Consider the following 24583-nt stretch of genomic DNA (forward strand, 5'->3'; position numbering starts at 1 on the left):
TCTCAAATACAATGTCGTGATTTGGGCTGGATTGTAGGAGGTTCACTTTGCAGTCCAATAGGTAGTTATGGGGGGGGGTAAGTTGACCTGGAACGAGGGAGAAACAACAGATAAGCATGGGGAGCTGGGATTACCAAGAGTGAGTCTAGGCAGGACTGATTACCACTGAGGTACGAGACGATCTGGTGGCGACTGAACGGCTCCACTGGTCTTGAAGTGCTAGACAGAACTGGAAACAGGTGCCTGCAGCCAAGGAGCGGGAACAACACTCCACCCAGCTGGGAGGAGCCTGCCTGAGGAAAGGCCCTAGACCCAAAAGGAAAACAACAACATCCAACACCATGACAGCCGTAAACTAAGCCATAACCTGACATGCACCTCCTGATAAATCTAACTACATGTCAGGTCAATGCAGTCCACAACAATTCTGATTGGCCTGTTCAGCACGGTTGATTCATCCCCTGCATTTCTGGGTACTTGTATTCCGTATAGTTTGAATTTATCAGTGAGAGAATAACAATCATAGTGTCAATATAACGAGTAGTAATCATATCATCAATATAAGGACACACAAATGTGAAATGCTGAAATTATTGGAATGAATGTGAGGGAATGATCAAAGAATGGAAAAACTAGAGGGACAAATATGTTCGCACCTGACAAAAATTGACTACAAACAGCGAAGAGGAGATGGGGAAAAAGTCCCAGCATTTTATTTGTTTCTATTGGCCAGTACTGCATATAGGAAGAGGGGCTCTCGGTGGTAGAGGGATTATTCACCAGCAGCCTAGGATCTCACTCCCTTGGAGTCATTCACCAGATTTCTGGGATATACAGTCTCTGCACCCCTCAGTTCTTCCACCTCAACACTGCTTTCTGGCCAGTCGGAGGTAGCCACAGCTCAAGCTTCATCAGCTTCCCCTTCCCAGAGGAAGCGGGACACCTGTCGCCAGCTGTTAGGTTCAGACCACCGTTAAATAAAGGAAGACACAGAAACCCGTAGATCTTTTACCTGCAGGGAGAGTCTCCGTCAGCCAACACTCGTGTGTGCGTCTGAGTGAGAGTCTGACCTCCTTCTTCCTGCTGGCTCTTTTATTTTAGCATCACGTGAGTGTGTGTGGGTGTGTGTATGTTTGTGTGACATCAGGAAACAGGCGTTACCTGCTTCCCTCACCTGGAGGATTTGGGTATGTACGAGTATGTTTTGTGCTTACAATCCGATTGTCATGTGCATGTTTATGATGAACACTTCCAACACATTGTGATATACATAAAAACAGTTAACCGTTTATCTATTCTTACACCAGCGCACCACATACCCAGCCTGTCCCTGCACCCATGCCTGTTCTCGAGGTGGGGGCAGCAAAGGGTCAGTTTGTTTCTGCACCCATACCAGTTCCAAGGATGAGAATGGCCAGGCCTCAGTCTCAGCTTCAGTCCCTGGATTCAGCAGTGGGGCCTGCTAAGCAGCCCCAGCCACTGAAGGAGGTGGCTGCTCACCATGTGGAGCATCCTGAATTAGATGAGTCTTCAGAGAAAGATAAGATAAGGTTTATTTGTCACATGAACAGTTATACACAGTACAATGCACAGTCAAATGTATCTTGTACCTGCATCCAACAATAAGTAGAATATATAAAAATAAGAAGAATAAAAATAAGTACTTCGCACTGTACAGAATAGAATCATTTATATTGTGCATAATAGTGCATTGTAGGGCTCAGAGTTGAGCAGATGGATGGCTTGTGGATAAAAACTCTTCTTCAACCTTTCAGTCTTAGTCTTCAGACAGCCGTAACGCTGGCTTGATGGGAGCATGGAGAAGAGAGAGTGTCCCGGGTGGTTGGGCTGTTTTAGGATCTTCATATCCCTTAACCTGCATTGCTTGGTGTACGTGTTCTGCAGGTTGGGCAGGGTGGTCCCCTTTTAAGGGCCATGAAGTCCTGTTTAGTGCCGTTTCCCCTCCAGGTGGTGATGCTCCCACGCAAGATGCTGTCAATGGTGCAGGTGTCAAAGTTCCTGAGCATCTTGAGTGGGAGCTTGAAGTCTCTCAACCACTTGAGGAGGTAGAGACGCTGTCTGACCTTCTTCACAGTGGTGTTAATGTGATGAGTCCAAGACAGGTCGTGAGATGGTCACTCCCAGGTATTTGAAAGTGTCCACCTCAGCACCACTGATGAAAAAAGTGGATGGTAGTCCCTCTGCTGCTTCCTGCTGAAGTCCACGATCAGGTCTTTTTTTTGCTGAAGTTGAGAAGAAGGTGGTTCTTCCGGCATCAGTTCTCCAGGCGGGTGACCTCCCTCCTGCAGGCTGTCTCTTTATTGTGGGAGATCAGTCCCACAACAGCCGTGTCATCAGCAAACTTGATGATGACATTGGACTCTGATGTGGCCACGCAGTCGCGAGTGTACAGTGAGTACAGCAGAGGGCTGAGCAGACAACCCTGGGGGGATCCGGTGTTGAGGGTGAGGGGGGATGAGGTGAGGTGACCCACTCATACCACCTGTGGTCTGCTGGTCAGGAATGCTGTAAACCCACCTGCACAGGGATGGGCCCTGGCCCAGGCCTAACAGCTTAGAGACCAGCCTGGAGGGAACTATGTTAGATGCTGAGCTGTAATCTGCAAATAGCACTCTCACCAGGGTTCCCCTTACCAGTGTCTTTGTAGGAAAGGGTCTTATGGAGGAGGAAGGTTATTGTGTCGTCTGTGGATCTGTCCAGCCAGTGTACAAACTGTAGTGGATCGAGGGTGGTGGGCAGTGAGAAGGTGAGTCTCTCAAAACGTTTCATCACCACAGAGGTGAGTGCTATGGGCCTGAAGTCATTGGGGCTGCTGGGGTGTGGTTTCTTTGGGACAGGGACTATAATGGACTTATTGAAGCAGGTGGGAATCAAACAGTTTCAGTGAGAGGTTGAATATCACTGTAAACACAGGTGCCAGCTAGTCAGCGTGGGTCTTAAGGACATTTACGCTAATACCGTCTGGTCCAGCTGCTTTAACCTCTTTCACTGCTATGCGGACATTCAGCGTCTACAGAGTCTTCAGAGCAGCCTGCATGTTCAGAATCGTTAGAGTCACCTGAGCCTTCAGAGCCACCTGAATCATTTGCTCATCAAGAGTCGCCAGAGTCACCCGAGAATCCTGAGCTGCCGGAACCTGCCAAACAGCCCCAGTTGCCAGAAGAGATAGATGTGTGCCCAGCGCAATCACAGCCTAAACAACCTGGGCAACCCCATCCTAAGTCTTCAGAGTATCCAATTAGTCCCAAGTATCTGGAGTCTGAGCTGCTGACTGTGAGCCCTGCACGGTCCCAGCCAGTGCTGCATGAATTTGACCAGCGTCCTGCTCCACCTGAGAGTCCAGAGCCCAAGCTACCTGAACGTGAGGAACCCAAGGGTCCTGAACTGCCTAAACCCAAGTGTGAGCCCTCAGAGGGATCCCGTTGTCTCTTCCAATGCCAGCCTCTGGTAGGGTGGGGTCTCCTTTGTCACCAACCCCCAGAAGGTCTGTTGATAGCTTTCAGCCAGAGTGTCTCTGTTACCATTGTTGGGCTCCTGCCAAGTCTCCTGTGTGGTGGGACTACAGGAGGGCAGGCCCATGTTTCATCTTCAGGCTCCATGCTGCAGGGCCCCACAAGCTAAGGCCCACCCATCAGGCACTCTCCCTTGAACTCCCTCCCCAGGCCCGGCTCCAGGGTGGGGCCTCGGTAACCCTATCCTGGCAGGATAAAGTGGGGTGGCTGTAGCTCAGGAGGTAGAGCAGGTCACCTACTGATCGGAAGGTCAGCGGTTCGATTCCTGGCTACTCCAGGCTGCATGCCAATGTATCCTTGGGCAAGATACTTAACTCAATGCAAGTGTTGGAGTGTGAATGTGTGTGAATGTTAGATAATAAAAGCACTTAGTTACATATGGAAGTGCTTATATGAATGGGTGTGAATGATGTAAATGTAAACATGTTGTATAAGTGCTTTGAGTGCTCAGACAGAGTAGAAAAGAACTAGTCCATTTACCATTTAAACTGTTCCCTTGTTGTATCTTCCGTAAGGATCATTGGAATCACTCATTCTGGCCCACTCTGGCCCCCCTCACCCAGGACCAATTTGCCTTGGGAGACCCTAAGAGGGGGCAAAACCCCCTGTACAACATAGCCCCTGGGATCACTGGGGCACACAAACCCCACCACCACAATAAGGTGGCAATTCACAGAGGGAGGTTTGATAATCGTGATTTGACTAAAATAATTGGGATTATGATTTTTTTTTTTTATAATTGAGCAGTAGAAAAATAGACAATTCTGCTGGTTTAATTTTTCTCCTTGAAATCATGCGCTTACTATATTGAGATACGTTTGCAGCACAATGTGCTTTCCTGTTGATATAATTCAATGTAGCTCATCTGTCAGTCTCTCTCTCATCAGTATGACAATAATGGACTAGTTCTTATATAGTGCTTTTCTACTCTAGTTGAGCACTCAAAGCACTTATACAACACGTTGAAGATGACCTCCTCTATCTCCAGAGCAACAGCCATTCCACATGTAATCCTTTCTGTGTTAAAGAGAATGGGTAACCTAGATTAGTCTTCACAATCCATTGGAAAAATAATAATGATAGAGCAGGTATTGTTTTCTTAATTTATAGATGCGTGTGTACCTGCTTATAACAAAATAACAGTGGTAATATTAAAAACATTGAGTAATTACAAGGCCCAACCCAAATTAATCTGGTCCTTCCAAAACAGGAATCCTGGCACCTCGCCGATATAGAAGCAACAAGTAAGCCATCTGTTGAAACTAGGGTGAAACACACCAAAACCTCAATTAGCCATGGTCACATGACATGGGTGTTTTGAAACACACTTCAGAGTAGTGTTTCAAAACATCTGCACATTGTAAGTAACTTCATAGAATAGAGCCTGGCTGTACATCTTCTCTGAGCCAAAGCTAATTTGAAGCCAAGTGGAAAACTGTTTTGTGGTCAGATGGACCAAAAACTGGAATTCATTTTGGAAAACATGCCGAAGCATCTTCCAGACTAAAGAGGAGAGTACTGAGCACTCAGTTCCAAAGCCTCTTTGTAGTTTGCATATCTGGAAAGTCACCATTAATGCTGAAAGGTATACCCAGGTTTAAAAGCAATGTATGCTCCCATCCAGATTACGTCTTTTTTATGGAAGGCCCTGCATATTTTTGCAAGACAATGCTAAACCACATGCTGCAGCTATTTAAATAGTATGGCTTTGCAGTAGAAGAGTCCACACTGTAAACCCGGATAAGTTGAATCTACTTTAAAAAAAACCAAGGTAACTCGTTGCCTTAAATTTTTAAAGTAATGAAACAGTTTATTTAACTCAGCCTGTTAAGTAAGCACTACTCCATTTCCAATTGAACTAAATTGTATGTTCTAATTGACCAAACTTATCTTTTATAGTTCATGAAAAAATAAAATGTCTTTTGATGGTTGTGTGGGGGTGCTGGAGCCTATCCCAGCTGACAAGGCAGTAAGATGCAGGGTACACCCCGTACAGGTCACCAGCCTGTTGCAGGGCTGACACAGACAACCATTCACACCTGTGGGCAATTTAGAGAGACTGATTAACCTAACCCCAGTAACTGCATGTCTTCAGATTGTGGGAGGAAACCCATACAGACACAGGGAGAACATACAAACTCAACACAGCAAGAGTCCCAGACCAAGGTGGAATTGAACCCAGATTATCAGATAACTATTCTAGCTGTGAGGCAGCAGTGCTAATCACCACACCCCCATGCTGCACAGTAACACAAATATTTTTTACAGTGTTGAACTGTGTCTGTTTAAATTTGTAAATTAACATTTACAAATAACATTTTTCCATGGAACAATAAAAAACTATATGAAAGAGCGTTGTGAACAAAAACCAAACAAAAACACCAAATGTCTACTATTCCAAACAGCGAGAGGCCTGGGCCAAGCCGAAATTGAACCCAGACCTTCTAGATGGCATTCTGTGAGGGAGCACTGCTAACCATCATCCAACCATGCAGCTGTGCATTAATCCAGTCTGTTAAAACTGGTATAAACTAGATTTTTAGCAGGTGCAAAACTTAATATTAAGTTGTTTGAACTCAAACACATGATTACAATAAGATAGACCATCAGAAAGTGCAGTCTACTCAGCATTAACAAGTAATGTTCACATTCTAGGCAATTTTAAATAATATGAACTCAATATTTTTAAGTGGAATCAAAATCTGGGTTTACAGTGCAGGTGTCCGGGATCCCACTGAAGAGTTGATGTATAAGCGCTTTGAGTTCTCAATTAGAGTAGAAATGTGCTATATAAGAACTAGTCCATTTACCATCTGCTTCCTCTTTCTGGTGCTCTCTTCATTGGTTGCCACAGTGAACCAACTGCTTTCATTTAACCCCATCTCTAGTATCCTCTGTAACACTAACCCCGTTCATATCCTCCTCCACTACATATATAAATCTTCTCTGTTTTCTTCCTCTTTTCATCCTGCCTGGCAGCTCCACATTCAATATCCTTTGTCCAATGTATCCACTATCTCTTCTCTGCACATGCCCAAACATCTCAGTCTTGCACCTCTAATTTTGTCTTCAAAAAACTCAACCTCAGCTGTTCCTCTGATATACTTTTCAATATTCATTTTTCACTCATTATCCTTAATCACCCTAACCTGCTGCACATCCTTTCTGGCTCAATCTCTCTGCATAGCCAATTGATACAACTTCTTTTCTCCTTCTTTAATGTCCAGCCTCATATTTATACAACTCACTATGAGACTTTTCTGCCTCTCATGGGATACCTGAAAGCATTAGGAAAAAAGGTAAACATAAATGAGAGGATTGACCAATCCAAGGTTAAGAAGTTGACCTGAAATTGACCTGAAAGATAGTATAGTAGTCTCTAGCCTATTAAGGATAAGGGTGTAGAAATTCTGAAACTGGAACTAAAACTGAGTTTCAGTTAGGTTGTTTACTTGGTCTCCAGATTACCCAGGTGTCAATCCCAATAAGTATCTGTATATGTACTGGAACAGCATGGTTGAAGTTGAAGTACTGATTCAACTTCTTTACTCAAGTAAAAGTGAAAAAAGTACAGGCTCTGAAATGTACTCAAAATAAAGTAAAAATAGCTCTTTGCAGGATGTTTCTTTTTATTTTTGTGCAAAGCAAACTGAACCACATGCTTTACTAATATAATAATGATAATAGTATTACATAAGAATACAAATGGTATTCCAATCTAAATTCTAATTCTAATGAATGTACTCAGCTTGAATCTGTTATGTAGGATACACGCAGTGAACGAGATAAAAAAAAAAAAATAGCCCCTAAACACAAAAATTTGTATAATCAGGGGTTAAAGTGGGATTCAGCAGGTGTGAGAACCCCAGGATTGGTTGTTGTGTCTTTGCATGGGGAAAAGAATCACAACTTTCTATTGTGAGTTCCAGTGAAGTTACTTTGCATACAGGCTGTGATCAGGTAACGTGCTGCTGCTGCTCTGAGGTTTACTGCTCTGTGTGGATGAAGTGAATTCAAGCTTTACTGTAAATTCACTGCAGTACAGCAAACTAACCTGTTTATCCTGCACTAAACTGCAGTATTTTCATACAACCTTTGAAAAACACAAAGTTAGTATACCTGTTTGTTTTGCAGGATGTTTCACAATGTGAAAAAACATAACATCACATCATACCTCTGATTTCAGAAATGAGGACATTACATGCAGGCTTTAAATTTCCAGGTCATCAGATGTCACTGAGCAGTCCTTTAAATATAACCTCTCTTCTTTCTCTCCTGTCCTCTTTTTTTTCCATCTTTGAGTGAACTTCTCTCTCATTCTGGGAAACAGCAGGTATACCTTCATCTAGCAGACACACCGTGTGACAAACTGCACATAAACAGTTTGTGTGTTTGCTGATATGCTGAGGGGTGTTTGACAGGTGTTTAGTGGCTACCGATATTAGACAGATGGACTTACTGTGGTGGCTGAATAGGATCTATGGAGTTACAAAGGAATCAATACAAACTAAGTAGAAAAAAAATTAATTCAATGGTACCAAGGTAACAGACAAATAGATCTGTCAGTTCTCAGACAAAGGATAGTAAGTAGGGTCCATTCCACCTAATAATTCTGGTTATGTTTGACAGGTGAAAGCCCTTAAGGAGAAAATAGAAGAGGACAGAGGTAAAGATACATTTCCTTCAGTGGGACAGAAACTCATCTATGCAGGTAAGCCAGAGGGTTACTTTGAGAAGAAAATTAATGAAGCAGAAAACAAGTGCTATGTTTGTGTTACGGTCAGTGCAAGCTCACCATATGGAGCATGGAGGATTGAGGACCCAAATGCAGGACGCGAAGGCTGTGTGTGCTACATAAAACAAGAATAGGGGGGATACAATCCAGTGTAGTTATAGTACTGATCCCAAGCCTGGATAAGTGATAGGAGGCTCATGTAATCCATCAAAGGCAAATGAAACATGAAAAGGGAACTGCAGAATCTAAACTAAAACAACATAACACTAGGGAACAGACTGAAAGCATAGCACTAGTGGACTCAATGGAACTGGGAAACACTGAGGAAAGGAAAACTGACAAAGGGGAGACCGAAACAATATATACATAGGAGGGTGATTAGGGGAGGTTGAGACAGCTGGGGCAAATGAGACACAGGTGAAAGAAGTCATAGGAAACTAGACAAAGTAAGCAAAACTAAAAGCAAAGAACAAGGAACACAAACTCATAAAACAGAAAAGGAGATAACTAGATGTAGAGACAGACATGAACTGGAAGTAGAAGACTTCACACAAGAGGGAGGAACACTGAGGGAGGAATAAACTCTAAAGCAATGGGGAACTAGGAGAAACTACGTACACTAAAGGGGAAAATACATGAAACAATAAAAACATAAAACAAACCAAGAGTCAAATGAATACTTATACAACAAAAAGGTTCAAAAATTAAAAAGACACCGTGAAACTGATCCAGAACCATGAAAGTTTGTTTTTGGTGTCATTAATTTACCTTTTGCAATTAATTTGGAAAACAAACCTCACCATGTACAGAAGTGACTGCAAACACACTATAATAATAATAACAGTTTAAATTAAATAGAACCGCAGTGGCAAAGATGGGTGAGCTGCAAAATGTTGGAATTTGAACTGTTCTCCATTTCACATCAGGAGCTTTCCCACTATTTTCTGATCTTAGAATATTCTCTGAAGGACCAGTGACAATACCTACAGTTAAGCCCATAACTTTTAGGACAGTGATCACCAAATGGTAATGGTAAATGGATTGGTTCAGTGCTTTTCTACTCAACATGAGCTTTATACAGCATGTCTTATTCACCCATTCGTTCATACAAGTACTTTCTATGTCTAAGTGCTTTCTATCTAACATTCAATCACAGAATAACCCTCCGATGAACATGTCAGGAGCAACCTAGGGTTCAGTATTTTGCCCAAGGATACTTTGGCCACCCCACCACAGCAAACATTCAAAATGTGCTTGAAATACAGAATTTCAGTTTGAATTCAGGGGCTTTAACAAAAAAATTCAGCCATTTTACACATTTCAGAGGCTCTCCAGATTAGTTTGGTACAGTGCTACAGAAAAGCAAGTAGAGACAGTCCCCCCCCCACGCAAAAAAGCGAGAAGAGAACTGAATCTTTCTCCACTGTCTAACCAACAAAACAAACTGAACCATAATGTTATATGATGTTATGCTACTTTGTCATATATCTTGCTACATCCTACATAGATGTCATCACTTTCCTGACTGAAGAATTGTAATATATTACTCTTATAGTTATCATCAAAATACCTACGTTGGGGCACCATTTTATCTCATTGTGTTGAGCAAGGAATCCATATGCCATAAGGCTAATGCAGAGGTCCAGGTTCAAAATCTACTTCGAGGCCATTTACTCCATTTCTTTCCTGGTTCTGTCTCCCCAGCTTTCCTGTCTTCTCTCCACTGTCCTGACACAATAAATGATGTCATTACCTTGGCCTCCAGTAAGATTGTGAGGAATCTTGGAGGCATTTTTTGACCAGGCTATATCCTTCAATGCAAATAGTAAACAAGTATGTAGGACTGCTTTCTTGCATTTGTGCTCAAAAATTAGAAGCATTCTGTCTCAGAGTGATACTGAAAAACTAGTTCATGTATTTATTACTTCTAGGTTGGACTATTGTAATTCATTATTATCAGGCTGTCCTAAAAACTTCCTGAAAAGCCTTCAGCTGATCCAAAATGCTGCAGCTAGAGTACTGACAGGGACTAGAAAGAGAGCAGATTTCTACCATATTGGCTTCTCTTCATTGGCTCCTAGATTCAAATTTAAATCCTTCTTCATGCAAGGTCTTGAATAATCAGGCCCCATCTTATCTCAAAGACCTCATAGTACATCTTCTCCCTGTGTCTGCTTGGGTTCTCTCTAGGTACTCCAACTGCTTCCTCCAACTGGGGTTAGATTAGGGTCTGAACCCTCCCTTAGTTGTGCTGCAACAGGTGTTGGGGGATTTCCATGATGAACTGAGCACTTCTTTTTCACTCTCTATGTATTTATACACCACTCTCCATTTAATCATTAGTTATTAATCTCTGACTCTCTTCCATAGTATGTCTTTTGTCCTGTCTCCCTCCCCTCACACCCAGCCCATCCCAGCAGATCCTGTTAAAAGGGAGATTTACCTTCCCACTGTCACCAAGTGCTTGCTCATAGGGGGTTTTCTGATTGTTGGTTGTAGGACTTTTACCTTACAATATAAAGCGCCTTAAGGTGACTGTTGTTGTGATTTGGAAATATACTTTAATACAATTTAATTGAATTAAAGAGTAAAAATATACAAAAATACTAAAAACATTAGCTGACAATGACACTGGTGGAGGATTATTTTTGCAGAAGCAGTTCTTTAGTAAATGTAGCAATACTTTTAACACACAAAGCAGTGTATTATTGGAAATTTCTACTTAAACAATCAAAAGTACTTATTCTGCAGAAAAATATTCTCCTTTAGTGCCATATGGAATAATATTATTGCCACAGACATTTAAAGCTGATCTAATTTTAATTACTTTATATTCTGTTTAATCTACAATATGTCATGTCGTTGTGTGGCAGGAGCAGGAATACTCAAAATGCAGGACTCAGAAGTGATGAACTATTTTTATTTTATTTTTATTGAAATGAATTTATTGAAATGAAGATAATAAACAAATAAACTGGGCTGGGCTGAGGCCAGAACTAAACTACGGGGCACAAGGGACAAAGAACAGAAGAAAACTGGGGGCTTAAATACACATTAGGTAATCAGGGCAAGAGGAAACACCAGGGCACAGCAGGTGAAGCAAATGAAACTAATAATGGAGGAAGCAAAACTAAATACAAAGCATGGGGAACACAAGACTGTCAAAATAAAACAGGAAGTGACTAGACAAGGTACACGTAGACTTGACACAAGGAAACACAAGGGACTAGAATAAACTGAGGAATACAAAAGAAAACTAATAAACATAATCAGAAATAACTAAAACAGAACCAAGAAAACACAGAACACCGGCCCAGGACCATGACACAATAATGCATCATATTCATTATTATAAAATCATATGTTTGTATCCTGGCTGTCCTGTAATTTCCTGTAATTTGTAAAAACCACTGTGTGATACGGTTAACTGTCATTATCTATGGGGATATTAAAAATATTAATGAAAAAATTAACATGATAAAAAATTTTCCAAATAATTTTTCATACATGCTAATCTGAAAGTGCTGGTGGAATCTCTACCTGTTGAGCTTGCCTGTTTTATTAAACTAGACGTGATAAGAGCTGACGTCTCTCCATCATCAAAGCTTTCCTTGCTAACATGTTAAACTAGCAAAACTAGGAGTGGCACAATAAACAGTCTGGTACATTCTTTAAAAAAATATGTTGGCTATCTCAGCAACACCAAAAGGCTTTGAAGGGTCATGGAAGATAACTAAAGTGGATAATTGCAGAGACTAACGTTAACCTGTACTAAAGGCTTTGGAGAGCATCTCAAGGGAGGAAATGTACCTCCCTTTGGTGATGCCTATGGCTTCTAGACTTCAGGCAGTCATTGACTGCAAAGTATTAAAAAATTCTTCCAAGTATTAAAAAATAATCCTCATATTTAAAATTATAATAGCTTGTCCATTTGCTTTTCAGCATCTCAGAATGGGTGACTGTGTACAAAACTGACTGTAGTTCGTAAACAGTATAATAATGCAATACCTTTGTTAAAGCCCTTGAATTAAAGTTAAAAGTCTACACTTTAATCACCGCTTGATTAATTTTAAATCCACTGTAATGTGTATAGAGACAAAAATACAAAAAAATGTGTCTTTGTCTAAAACCTTAGACCTAACTGTAGAGTCTTTGCAGTTCACAGGGCTCTCTTCTGTCATCTCAGATTGGGGAAAGTGCTTAAAAATTTTAAATATTAATCCATTGTGCCTCCAATATGAAAGCATAGACTACTGAGATTTGTGCCATGTCATATTAAATATCAAATTACTGATGCATTTACAATTAAATATCATGATTTAATTGTGAAGCCATATTTCCCACGTCTAGCTGTCAACCTGAAAATATTTCCTGATTATGCATCCACTTTAACCTCCTTTAATCTGTACACACACAGTACGTTCTTAATTTAATATTGTCATGATCCTGGGCCAGTGGCCCAGTGTTTTGAGTTCTTTTGTGTAGCTTTCTTTTGTTGTACTTTTCAGGTTGTTTTCTTGGTGTTTCTTTTAGTTTCTCTGTTTGTTGTTTGAGTGTGCGGTTTGGTTTCTTTGTGTTTTCATTTCGTAATGTTGCCTTTGTTAAGTTTTCTGTGTTTAGGTTAGTATCTGTTATGTTTAGTCAGTTCCTGTTTTAGTTTGACAGTCTCGTGTTCCTTGTGCTTTGTGTTTAGTTTTGCTTCCCCTTTGTCATTAGTCTCATTCATTTCACCTGTTGTTCCCAGTTGTTTCCCCTCACCCCTCGTTTCCTTTGTGTATTTAAGTCTCTGTGTTGATATGGCAGCTGTCGCGAACAGCAGCTGCTGTAGGGAAGCTTGGGCTGGAGGCAAAGGCGAGAGGCGGCGATGCCGAGGCTTTTTCCTCCAGACGGGTCCTCCCAGGGCCAGGCAAGTGCTGATGTACTGCGGCTCGCTTTTTGAAGCGAGCCGCGGCTCCCACATTAACACTACCGGCCTTAATGACTCGCAGTCCGCGGGGTCCATACTGGGTTCATACTGGGTTCAGGTCCTACTGTCACGGCTGCGTGCTGGCAAGGCAGGGAGGACCCCAGTGCAGGACACGGCGAGAACAGGTTTAGAGGGCAGTTTATTGATAACTGCAATGATTACAAAACTCGAAACTTGAAAGCAGGAACTAGAAACTCGAAAACTCAAAGACAAAACACACAGGCAAAAACTGACGAGGACCTGAACACTGAACTAAACAACACTGAGACTTAAATACACAAAGGAAACGAGGGGTGAGGGGAAACAACTGGAAACAACAGGTGAAATGAATGAGACTAATGACAAAGGGGAAGCAAAACTAAACACAAAGCACAAGGAACACGAGACTGTCAAACTAAAACAGGAACTGACTAAACATAACAGATACTAACCTAAACACAGAAAACTTAACAAAGGCAACATTACAAAATGAAAACACAAGGAAACCAAACCACACACTCAAACAACAAACAGAGAAACTAAAAGAAACACCAAGAAAACAACCTAAAAAGTACAACAAAAGAAAGCTACACAAAAGAACTCAAAACGCTGGGCCACTGGCCCAGGATCATGACAAATATTTGTCCTGCAACACATTCCTAAAGTCCTAAAGTATTTATATCAGTAAATTTGAAATTGTTTTAAGAATCAGGACAGTCCCAAATTGTGCTTTCAAACTAGTTCAGGCTCCATTTTTAACAGCGTCTTTTCCACAGCTGTGCTTTGCATTGTCACGGCTGCTAGGTGACATGAGCAACGCTGAGGTGAGGGCAGGCAATGCAGATATGAAGGCTAGATCGTCCAATTTCACAGCCGCTCACTTCCAGCCTTTGCGGTCTTCGTGGGCTGTGAAGGACCCAGACTACGTAGGATGAAAGATGCAGCCCCTGAATTTGGACACAGCTAATATATACACAGGGAAGGACGAGGGACAACAGGAGACGGCTGGAAAGAACAGGTGGACAGAATCACAGTAATGAGACACAGGAAGCGAAACTCAACATGACACACAAGGAACAGGAGGCTAGGAAAATAAAACAGGAAATGAGAACTAAATGGGGAAGACACAGACATGACTTAACCACAGGGAAATTGACACAAGGGAAGAATCTAACTAAAGTAACTCTGAACTGAGAACAAAGGATACTAAAGAACCGTGGAATAAATGTACACATTACACATTACACAAACCAAAGATCGATGAATAAAAAGAACAGAACTAGGAAGTCCAAAACTGAAAATGTTGGGTCGCGGAAAAGACTTGAGCAGGCTGAGGGGGCCTGGACCGAGGGGCCAAACAGAACAAACAAAACACAAGGGAGCACATGAATCAAAGAGTTCAGGCAGTCTGCCTGGCCAGGGAAGGAAGCAGGACAGATGAAACAGTTCAGGGGTCTTCAGTGGCCAGCGGTGACAAAGGAAGCCCTCTGATGACCAGTGACGTTGAAGGTGACTAGAGACGTAACAACACACGTGACTGAAGATTGCAATGAGGATGACGGTTCCAAAAGTGGGTCTGCTGATCTAGAGGATGCTGGCACTGGCTTGGGCTCAGGACACCCCAGGTGATTTTGGACCCAGTGGCTCAGGTTCAGATGCTGGAGGCTCAGGCCTCTCTTGTCTTGGGGCTGGCCAAGGCATGAATAGATTGAAAAGGGCTGGCATCAACAGACACGGGCAAAACAGTTCTTGACTGAGTCCCAACTGCTCGAGCCATTTCACTTGCCTGGGTCAGAACTGTGTAGGTTGTGGGAGAGCATCAGAAGTTGCAGCTGAAGACTGGCACAACAAAAGTGCAGGAGACACTGAAGGCTGCCGAGCAGACGACTGACGGGGAGCTCAAGACTGACAAGGAGATGACTGAAGAGGATCTGATCCTGCAGATGAAGACTCTGCCGGAGGAGCTGTAGCTGCAGGCGCTGGCGACTGTAGAGATGCCACAGCAGAAGACATGATGTTGCTGCCAGCTTTGATGACAGGCTCGGGTGCGGAAGACTGACAAGGAAGAGCTGCAGGCTCAGTGTGGAAAACTGACGAGGAGGAACTGCAGTTGCAGACTCTGAAGATTGGCTTGATGGAGGAGCTGTAGCTGTAGACTGGTGTGGAGAGGTGACTGGGAACACTCTGTAGGGCATTTCCACAGACAACTGGGGCTGCTTATGAGGACCCACTGACATCCCTTGAAGCTGAAATCCTGGCTCAACCTTGGCCAGCCCTATCCGATTAACATGTACAGGTGCAGAGATGGGCTGGTCCTTAGCCACCCCCACCCACGGAAACAGAACTGTTGGAGGAGCAAACCGATCCCTGACTGCCCCCACTCACGAAACAGGAACAGGTGCAGAGGTGGGAAGGTCCATGGCCACCCCCAACCGCAGAAACAGAATGGGTGCAGGATCAAGCCTGTCCTTGGCCTCTCCCAACCGCGAGGCAGGTACAGATGCTTGAGTGAGCCTGTCCTTGAAATACAAACTCACTCGGAAACAAGAACTCAGACAGATGGAGCACACAGCAGGAGGGAAACTATGACAAGGACACAACAGAGAACAAAGGGAAATACAGACAATATATACACAGGGATGATGAGGGACAACAGGAGACAGCTGGAGAGTTGGACAGAATCACAGTAATGAGACACAGGAATGAGACTCAACATGACACACAAGGAACAGGAGGCTAGGAAAATAAAACAGGAAGTGAGAACTAAACAGGGAAGACACAGACATGACCTAACCACAGGGAAGTTGACACAAGGGAAGAATCTAATTAAAGCAACTCTGAACTAAGAACAAAGGATACTAAAGAACCCATGGAATAATTGTACACATTACACAAACCAAAGCTCAATGAATAAAAAGAAGAGAACTAGGAAATTTCAAACTGAAAAGGCTGGGTCGTGGACCCATAAGTTATTTATTCTCTCAGTGCAGTCCGGTACCAAATGACCCACGGACCATACCAGGGGGTTGGGGACCTCTGCTTTAGAGTCTGTCTGGAGATTAACAGGTCACTGCCTTATGAGGGTGTGGTGTCCCTCGGTTTCCCAGAACTCTTGCTGTTCAAATCCAGTTTCAAAACTGGATATGAACACATAATCTACACATGACATTTTTTCTAACAATATTCAATAATTTTGTCTTATATAATCTGTCATTTGCTGTTTCTGTGTGAATGTCACAGGCAAAATCTTAAATGATGATATCCCACTGAAAGAGTACAAAATCGATGAGAAGAACTTTGTGGTGGTCATGGTTACCAAGGTTAGTGTCTCTGTGCCTTTTTTTAAAAAGACAGTCATGCTATACACACAACTCTGCCTCTCTTATTTTTTAAAATTTACTCTCAATTTTACTGTAGCTCAAGGTGGTTGCCCACAGTGGTTCTTAACACTTTCTCCATAAATATGTTGACAAAAACAAATAAATGTCAATATATTTGTATACAATAAGCATAAGGTCTTAACACTATCACAAGCATGTATTGCATCCTTTGTCTAGTTACAGTTCTGTCAAGGAACGTTGACGTGGAGACTCTGAAACCAACATGCTTAGATCATTTCCCTGTAGCTTGGCACTGAGCCTCTGCAAGAACCATAAAAATTCTTTGAACGGCTCAGTCATAGTAGGATTCTTTTCCTGTATCCATTTAATTGGTATACTTTTTTTGCACAAGAAAAACAAGTTTGTTTTTTTGTTTTTTTGTATATAAGCAATTTCACAATAACTAATTGTCCTAATGTGCTATTCATGACCAAAACTTCCCTGGATACTGCCAAAAACAATTTTTTTATACCCCACTTTCTAATTTATACTTAAGGCCAAGACCTGTTTTGTTCATAAGCTGTTCTGTGTTACCTGTTAAATATTCTGGTATATATAGAACATTTTCTCTATATATAGAAATTTAATGTGGCCTGCATACATTATACATGAATCTAGTCGGCCCCTCACTGATTCCGTTTATGTTAGATTTTTCACCACGTCTTAGTAACCACTGTACTTTAAATTGTCTTGATTGCCAGGGACCTCACTTGATCAGAACTGATTGGAGCCAGAACTGGCATCCCTTTTTATTGTCAGGAACTGTGCCATTGAATTCAGTGTTGATCTCAGTTCATTTATGCAGACATTGACAGAAACTAAACTGAAGCCCAGGCTATTTGACTGAACTAAACAATGCAGTGCTTATGTGTACTTGGTTATCTTAGCAACACCACTAATGATCAGCTCTCAAATTTCTTTTTAGCCTAAACCAACCCCTGCTACTGAAGCAGTCACTCAGTCAGCTCCTCAGCCAGCTGCAGCTGCAGCTCCAGCACCACTCTTAGTTGCAGCCCCAGCTCCAGCCTCTGGCCCAATACTGGTCCCCTCTACACCAATACAATCTGCTTCCATACCTGCCTCACAGTCAGTGCCTCCCTCTGAAGCCCTGTCCTCTGTTCAAGAAAAGACCCCTGTGGCTTCTGTTGAAGCAGGAGCAGAAACAACTGTGGACTCGGACACAGAATCAGATCTGGCCTCTGGTTCAGCTGCAACTCCTGCCTCTTCCACAGCTCAAGAAGCTGTTCAGGGAACCCCAGCCTTAATTCCATCAGAGAGCTGCACCCCTGCTTCCCAGACAGAAGAAAAACTGAAGGAAGACCCAAAGAATCAACAATCTGACACCACACAAGTCCACTCCTCTGCTTCCAGGTTGGAGAATATGTTTATGTACACTGTCAGTTTAATTAATTGTTTTTTGTTTAAGAAATATCATAAGGAGTTCTGAATTGGGTAGGTAAACTCAAATTATGAAGATCCTGGTTGCTTTGTCTTGTCACTGGCAAAGAATAAGTGTAATTTTGTGTCTTTGTGTGAAGCAAGTATTTAAACTATAGGGACAAAAGTATTGGACCACACCTCTTAATCTTTGAATTCAGATGTTTTCAGTCCCATTGCCACAGGTGTATAAAATTAAGCAACTAGCCATGCTGTTTGCCTTTACAAACATTTGTGAAAGAATGGGTCATTCAAAGGGCTATCCTTTGTTACCAATTCTGTTCATAATTTTTATGGACAGCTAAGTGGTGGAAGACTTCCTCCTTTGTGGCCTCACAATCTCATCTCTGCTTTATGCAGATGATGTGGTCCTGTTCGCTTCATCAGGTGGCCTCCAGCTTGCACTGGAGCAGTTTGTAGCTGAGTGTGAAGCAGCAGGTATAAGAATTAGCACCTCTAAGTCTGAGGCAATGGGCCTCACCTGGACAAATTGCTGCCCCAAGTGGAGGAGTTTCAGTAACTTGGGGTCTTGTTCACAAGTGAGGGAAGAGGAGAACAGGAGATTGACAGACAGACTGGGGCTGCAGCTGCAGTGATGCAGACTCTGTCCATCGGGGTGAAGAGAGAGAGCTGAGTGTAAAAGTGAAGTTGGCGATTTGGTGAGTAATGGCCACAAGCTTTGGATAGTGACCAAAAGAACAAGACTGTGGATTCAAGTGGCAGAAATTAGCTTCCTCTGAAGGGTAGCTGGCCTCTTCCTTAGAGATAGGATGAAGAGTGTAGTCACTCCAGAGAGGATCAGAGTAGAGCTGCTACTCCTCCACATTAAAAGGAGCCAGTTGAGGTGGTTTGGTCATGTGACTGGGATGCCTCCTGGGCCCCTAGTGGGTGAGGTGTTCAGGGCATCTCCTGCCAGGAGGAGAGAGTACAGTGTATCACAAAAGTGAGTACACCCCTCACATGTCTGCATATATTTAAGTTTATCTTTTCATGGGACAACACTGACAAAATGACACTTTGACACAATGAAAGTAGTCTGTGTGCAGCTTATATAACAGTCTTCATGTAGAGCAACAATCGTCTTTTAAGATCCTCAGAGAGTTCTTTGCCATGAGCTGCCGTGTTGGAACTTTCAGTGACCAGTATGAGAGAGTGTGAGAGCTGTACTACAAAATTGAACACACCAGGGTTATAATAGTTTTGGATTTTACATTATAGTTTAGTTTTAGTTAGTTTTTACTTTTTTTTCTCTAATTCAGTTAGTTTTAATTAGTTTTCAGAGTGGTTTTGCTCATTTTTATTTTTGGTTTTATGCTTAGTTTTAGTTAGTTTCAGTATTAGTTTTAGTATTTTCATACTTAATCAGGTACGCTTTAAAGATACCCTTTAAAGAAATAAATTCAGCAACCAACTGTTCACAGACAGCAGAACTACATGCTAAATGTGTGTAATATTAAGGACACACATGAACATCAACAGGGAGAAACAAAGAACAATATGAACTCCAAAACTCGATAATTCTACAATAAACTCCCAATAAAGTTCAGCCTCAGTGCAGCAGATTAACAACAGCTACATGTGGTGTTTGACAAAAACAAACTCCTTGAAGGAGTCAAAGCTCAAATCCAGCTGCATCCTGATGTTCTCACCACCTGATGCTGCTTCTGTTTTGGAGCTAGCTTGGTTAGATGCTCGCTGATTAGACTTGCAGGGTCTTTGCGGCCTATGTAGCCTACGGAAGTGTCCGACCTCATGTCCGCATTTATGCATGTATAGCTGGATTGCGTGTGTTAATTACCTTGTGGTTGTGTGCTGGGGGTTTTTTGGTCCTTGCGCTTTGTGCTCAGTTTTTAGGGTGCAAACATATTTGTCCCTGTTTTTTCACTTTCTTCATTCCCTCACGTCCATTCCCATAGTTTCAGCAGCTCCCTCCAGGAATTTGCTGACATTTGTGAGTCCTTATATTGATGCTTTGATTATTAGTCCTGATTGTTATTATCTGACTGATAAAGTAGCCGGAAACGCACAAGGACTAAACACAACGTTGTGGCTGCGTTGACCCGACGAGTAGTCACGTTTCTCTGGAGGTGCAGGCCGGGTTGCCTTGTAGGATGAGAGCGGTTTCCGTAGCTGCCTTGTGTGCGCTTCTCAGGTCTACTTTGATGTTGGTGTTTTTTTTCCTGACTAAGAAGTGTTCCGTACATCATCCACAACATCATCCACAACAAGACACTCGCTGCTATCTGTGCTATCATAGTAAAAAAAAAAAAAAACACCACATGGGACTCTCTGAGGAGCAGCGCGGTGTGCGCACGCACGCACATGCGCACCCATTTGCCCGACGGCGTTCCGAGCTTAAACTCGGAGAGAGGAAAAAAATGATTTCATATCAATCCACAAGACTTTTGAAAAAATAACAATATCTATAATTTCAGTTAGTTTTAGTTAGTTTTGTAAACTCACAATTCAGTTTTAGTTAGTTGTCGTTTCTTCCTTTTAATTTTAGTTTTTATTTATTTCAGTTAACGACAATGTTTTTTCAATTTCAGTTTTCGTTATTTCGTTCGTTTTCGTTAACTATAATAACCCTGGAACACACCTGCTCCCTATGCACACCTGAGACCTAGTAACACTAACGAGTCACATGACATTTTGGAGGGGAAATGACAAGCAGTGCTCAATTTGGACATTTACGGGTGTAGTCTCTTACAGGTGTACTCACTTTTGTTGCCGCTGGTTTAGACATTAATGGCTGTATATTGAGTTATTTAAGCTGCACACAGACTACTTTTCATTGTGTCAAAGTGTCATTTTCTCAGTGTTGTCCCATGAACAGATATACTTAAATATCTGCAGAAATGTGAGGGGTGTACTCACTTTTGTGATACACTGTATATCCCTCAGCTGGCCTGGGCCTGGATAGGCAGAAGAAAATGGATGGATGGATGGATGGATGGATGGATGGATGAATCAAGAATCAAGAATCAAGAATCAAGAATGCCTTTATTAGTCCCACAATGGGGAAATTGGAGTTAACAGAACATTCATCCAACATAACACAGACGGGGGGGAGGGACAGATGTCTGAGGTCATGCAGCCGTTTCTCAACGGCGCTACCTTTAGCAGAAAGACAGAAAGAGATACACTGGGATAGTTAGTTGGATGGATGGATCATTCTAAAGAGCTCATTGAATTCCCACTTCGTGATACTATAATACTATGTCAAGTAAAGTTACTGAGTGGGGTTGCTGAGTGCTGAGGCACATAGTGCCTCAAAGTCACTAGAGTTCTGCAGTAGAGTTTCAACCCTCCCCTGTGAGCACAGGCACAAAACTGTGAGCTGGAACTTAATGGCATTGGTTTCCATTGCCGTGCTGCTCCTTTAGATGTGTGTGGCCCAGTACTTTTTTCTATATAGTGTAACTGAGTATTAATTGCAGTGACAATATTTTTTCTCTTCAAGTTCAAGCATTCTGCTGTAGCTTGATCATCACGCAGCGTATCCTGATTTTAACATCTTTTGTCAGAAAGAATATGGGTTCATTTTTGGTGTATATCCCTTTTAGTCATGTTAATCATGCTGTGGCTGTAGCGAGGCACTGATTTAGTTTCACAATTTCTCAAGTTTCCCTCGAGCTCCATCAGTAAATGAAAATCTTAAATTTCAATATTTTGTTATTTAAAAATTGTCTGCAGTGTAGTACTAAAGTCATCCAAACTATGAAGAAATACATATGGAATTTTCTAGTAAACAAAAGTAAAAAAAAGTGTTAAACAAAGCAAAATATGTTTTTGTATTTTAAATTCTTCAAAGTATGTATCTCTTGCTTAGATGACAGCTTTGCACATCTTGGCATTTTCTTAGTCAGCTTTATGAGGTAGTCACCTTGAATGGCTTTCAGTTAACAGCTGTGCCTTGTCAAGTGTTAATTTGAATTTCTTGTCCTCTTAATGTGTTTGAGACCATCAATTGTGTTGTGAAGATGTAGAGTTGGTATACAGTGACTAGCTCTATTTGAGTACTGTTCTAATCCATATTATGGCAAGAACTACTCAACTAAGGAAAGAAAAACAGCAGTCCATCATTACTTTATAAGATGAAGGTCAGTCAACCCAAAAAATTTCAAGAACTTTGAAAGTATCTTCAAGTGCAGTTATGATGAAACTGTATCTCATCAGGACATCTGGAGCCCAGGAAAGGAAGACCAAGAGTTACCTCTGCTGCACAGGATAAGTTCATCAGTTTTTTTTTTTTGCATTTTTGGCCACAGCAGCTTTTATCATCAGTGGAGAGAGACAGGAAATGGGGGAAAGATACAGGGGAGGATACGCAGGCAAATTGGCGACGGGCAGGGACGCGAACCCCGCGCCGCAGCGCGGCATATGTATGTGGTCGCCAGCTTCACCACTAAGCCACCCAGGCGCAAAGTTCATCAGAGTTACCAGCCTCAAAAACCACAAGTTAAAAGCACCCTCAATAAGAGCCCACCTAAATGCTTCACAGTGTTCAAATAGCACATATAGTTCAATATCAACTGTTGAGAGAAGACTGTGTGAATCTGGACTTTGTGGTCGAATTGCTGCAGAGAAGCCACTTCTAAGGAAAAACAACAAGAGGAAGAGAATGGCTTGCTCCAAGGAACACAAGGAATGGACATTAGACCAGTGGAAATTAGTCCGAATTGATTAGTCCAAATTTCAGATTTTCGGTTCCAAACAACATGTCTTTGTAAGACACAGAAAAGGAGAGCGGATGATTCCTACATGTTTAGTTCCCACCGTGAAGTATGGAGGAGGAAGTGTGATGGTACGGGGTCCTTTGCTGGTGACACTGTTGGCAACTTATTCAAAATCCAATGCACACTTAACCAGCATGGCTACCACAGCGTTCTGCAGTGACATGCCATCCCATCTGGTTTGTGCTTAGTGGCACCATCATTTGTTTTTCAGCAGGACAATGACCCTAAACACACCGCCAGACTACGTAAGGCCTATTTGACCAAGGAAAAGGGTGATGGAGTGTTGTATCAGATGATCTGGCCTCCACAATCACCTGATCTAAACCAACTGAGATTGTTTGGGATGAGTTAGACCTCAGAGTGAAGGCAAAGCAGCCAACAAGTGCTCAGCACTTCTGGGAACTCCTTCAAGACTGTTGGAGAACCATTTCAGGTGATTATCCCATGAACTTGATTGAGAGAATGCCAAGACTGTACGAAGCTACAATCAAAGCAAAAGGTGCCTATGTTGAAGAATCTAAAATATATTTTGGTTTGCTTAACAGTTTTAAGTTTACTTCCTTATGTGTTCCGTCATAGTCTGGTTGACTTCAGTAATAATTTACCATGTAGGAAAAAACAAAACAAAAAAAAACACTGAATAAGAAGGTGTGTCCAAACTTTTAACTGGTAATGTATTTTTCTTTTTACTTTTGTTTATTTTTAGTAAATAATCAGCATGTGTAATGCTAATAGTCAGTTTAGTTTTATTTATATATTGGCAGTTCACAACAACAATCATCGTAGGTACTTATATATACTAAGGTACAATAAGTACTCTAGAGAACTCCAACAATCAAGTGATTGCCTATGAGCTGCACTCAGTGACAGTAGGAAGGAAGAACTTCTTTTAACAGGAACAGAGCTGTAGCAGTACCAGGCTCAGGAAGGGGAAGCCATGTTGTCACCAGTTGGGGTGTAAGGTGAAAGAGAATACAGAACTATTGTGTTAAATTTATGGTAAACAAAACCAAAAATAGTGACTGTGTTCCCTGAGGTTAACAAGCTGACATAAATATTTAGCTTATACCATAGTGCCTCAGTAAAGACCAAAGTACACATCTTATCTTGATTCCTAATCTAATCTGATTCTTATGCTGCTTTTCCACTTGTACCTGCATGGCTCGACTCAGCTTGGTTTTTAGGGTTTTCCACGAGATGGTAACAGAGGTGGGAAGTAGCGAAGTACAAATACTTTGTTACAGTACTTAAGTAGATTTTTCAGGTATCTGTACTTTACTTGAGTATTTATTTTTCGGACAACTTTTTACTTTTACTCCTTCCATTTTCACATAAATATCTGTACTTTCTACTCCTCGCATTTTCAGAACTGGTTACTGGTACTTTAGGTTTAACACATCTGAGGGAAGTTTTGTTTCTGGTCACTGTGCCTTCAAACATCAAATCGATCTGAGACTTAAGGACGGAACCATAACACACAAAAGCCAATCCTACTGGAGTAGCCTCCACCACCAAGGCTTATTGCATACATGAAATGACGAGAGGCAAAACAATATGATTTATGCATCATTCATAACATTATACTCACGGTTTAAAGTGGGCCAGATTGAGTGCGGATGTCGGTAAGTTGTGGTCGCGGTACTTCAGCATCTAGCTAGCACTACTGTAGAGGAGCCAGTATTAATGGAGTAACATGTTGTGGCAGGTAATTTCAAATACAGCATTTCTATCAGCTCAAAAAATATTAGCAAACACACAAACTTGTGTGCAGTTTGTCACACAGTGTGTCTGCTAGCTAAACGTCCAGCTGCTGT

General features: G+C 41.9%; 1 protein-coding gene across 1 annotated transcript in view; it reads left to right on the forward strand.

The window, feature by feature from the left end:
• The window catches only part of LOC115779044 (UV excision repair protein RAD23 homolog B-like), a 41785-nt gene that overhangs the window by 2498 nt on the left and 14704 nt on the right, over window positions 1-24583 (forward strand). The window contains exons 2-4 of the mRNA XM_030727484.1: window positions 8163-8244; window positions 16454-16533; window positions 17519-17964. Coding sequence (XP_030583344.1) covers window positions 8163-8244; window positions 16454-16533; window positions 17519-17964 — 608 coding nt within the window. The remainder of the gene's footprint in view (window positions 1-8162; window positions 8245-16453; window positions 16534-17518; window positions 17965-24583) is intronic.

Source organism: Archocentrus centrarchus, chromosome 4 (genome assembly GCF_007364275.1).
Source record: "Archocentrus centrarchus isolate MPI-CPG fArcCen1 chromosome 4, fArcCen1, whole genome shotgun sequence".
Lineage (NCBI taxonomy): Eukaryota > Metazoa > Chordata > Actinopteri > Cichliformes > Cichlidae > Archocentrus > Archocentrus centrarchus.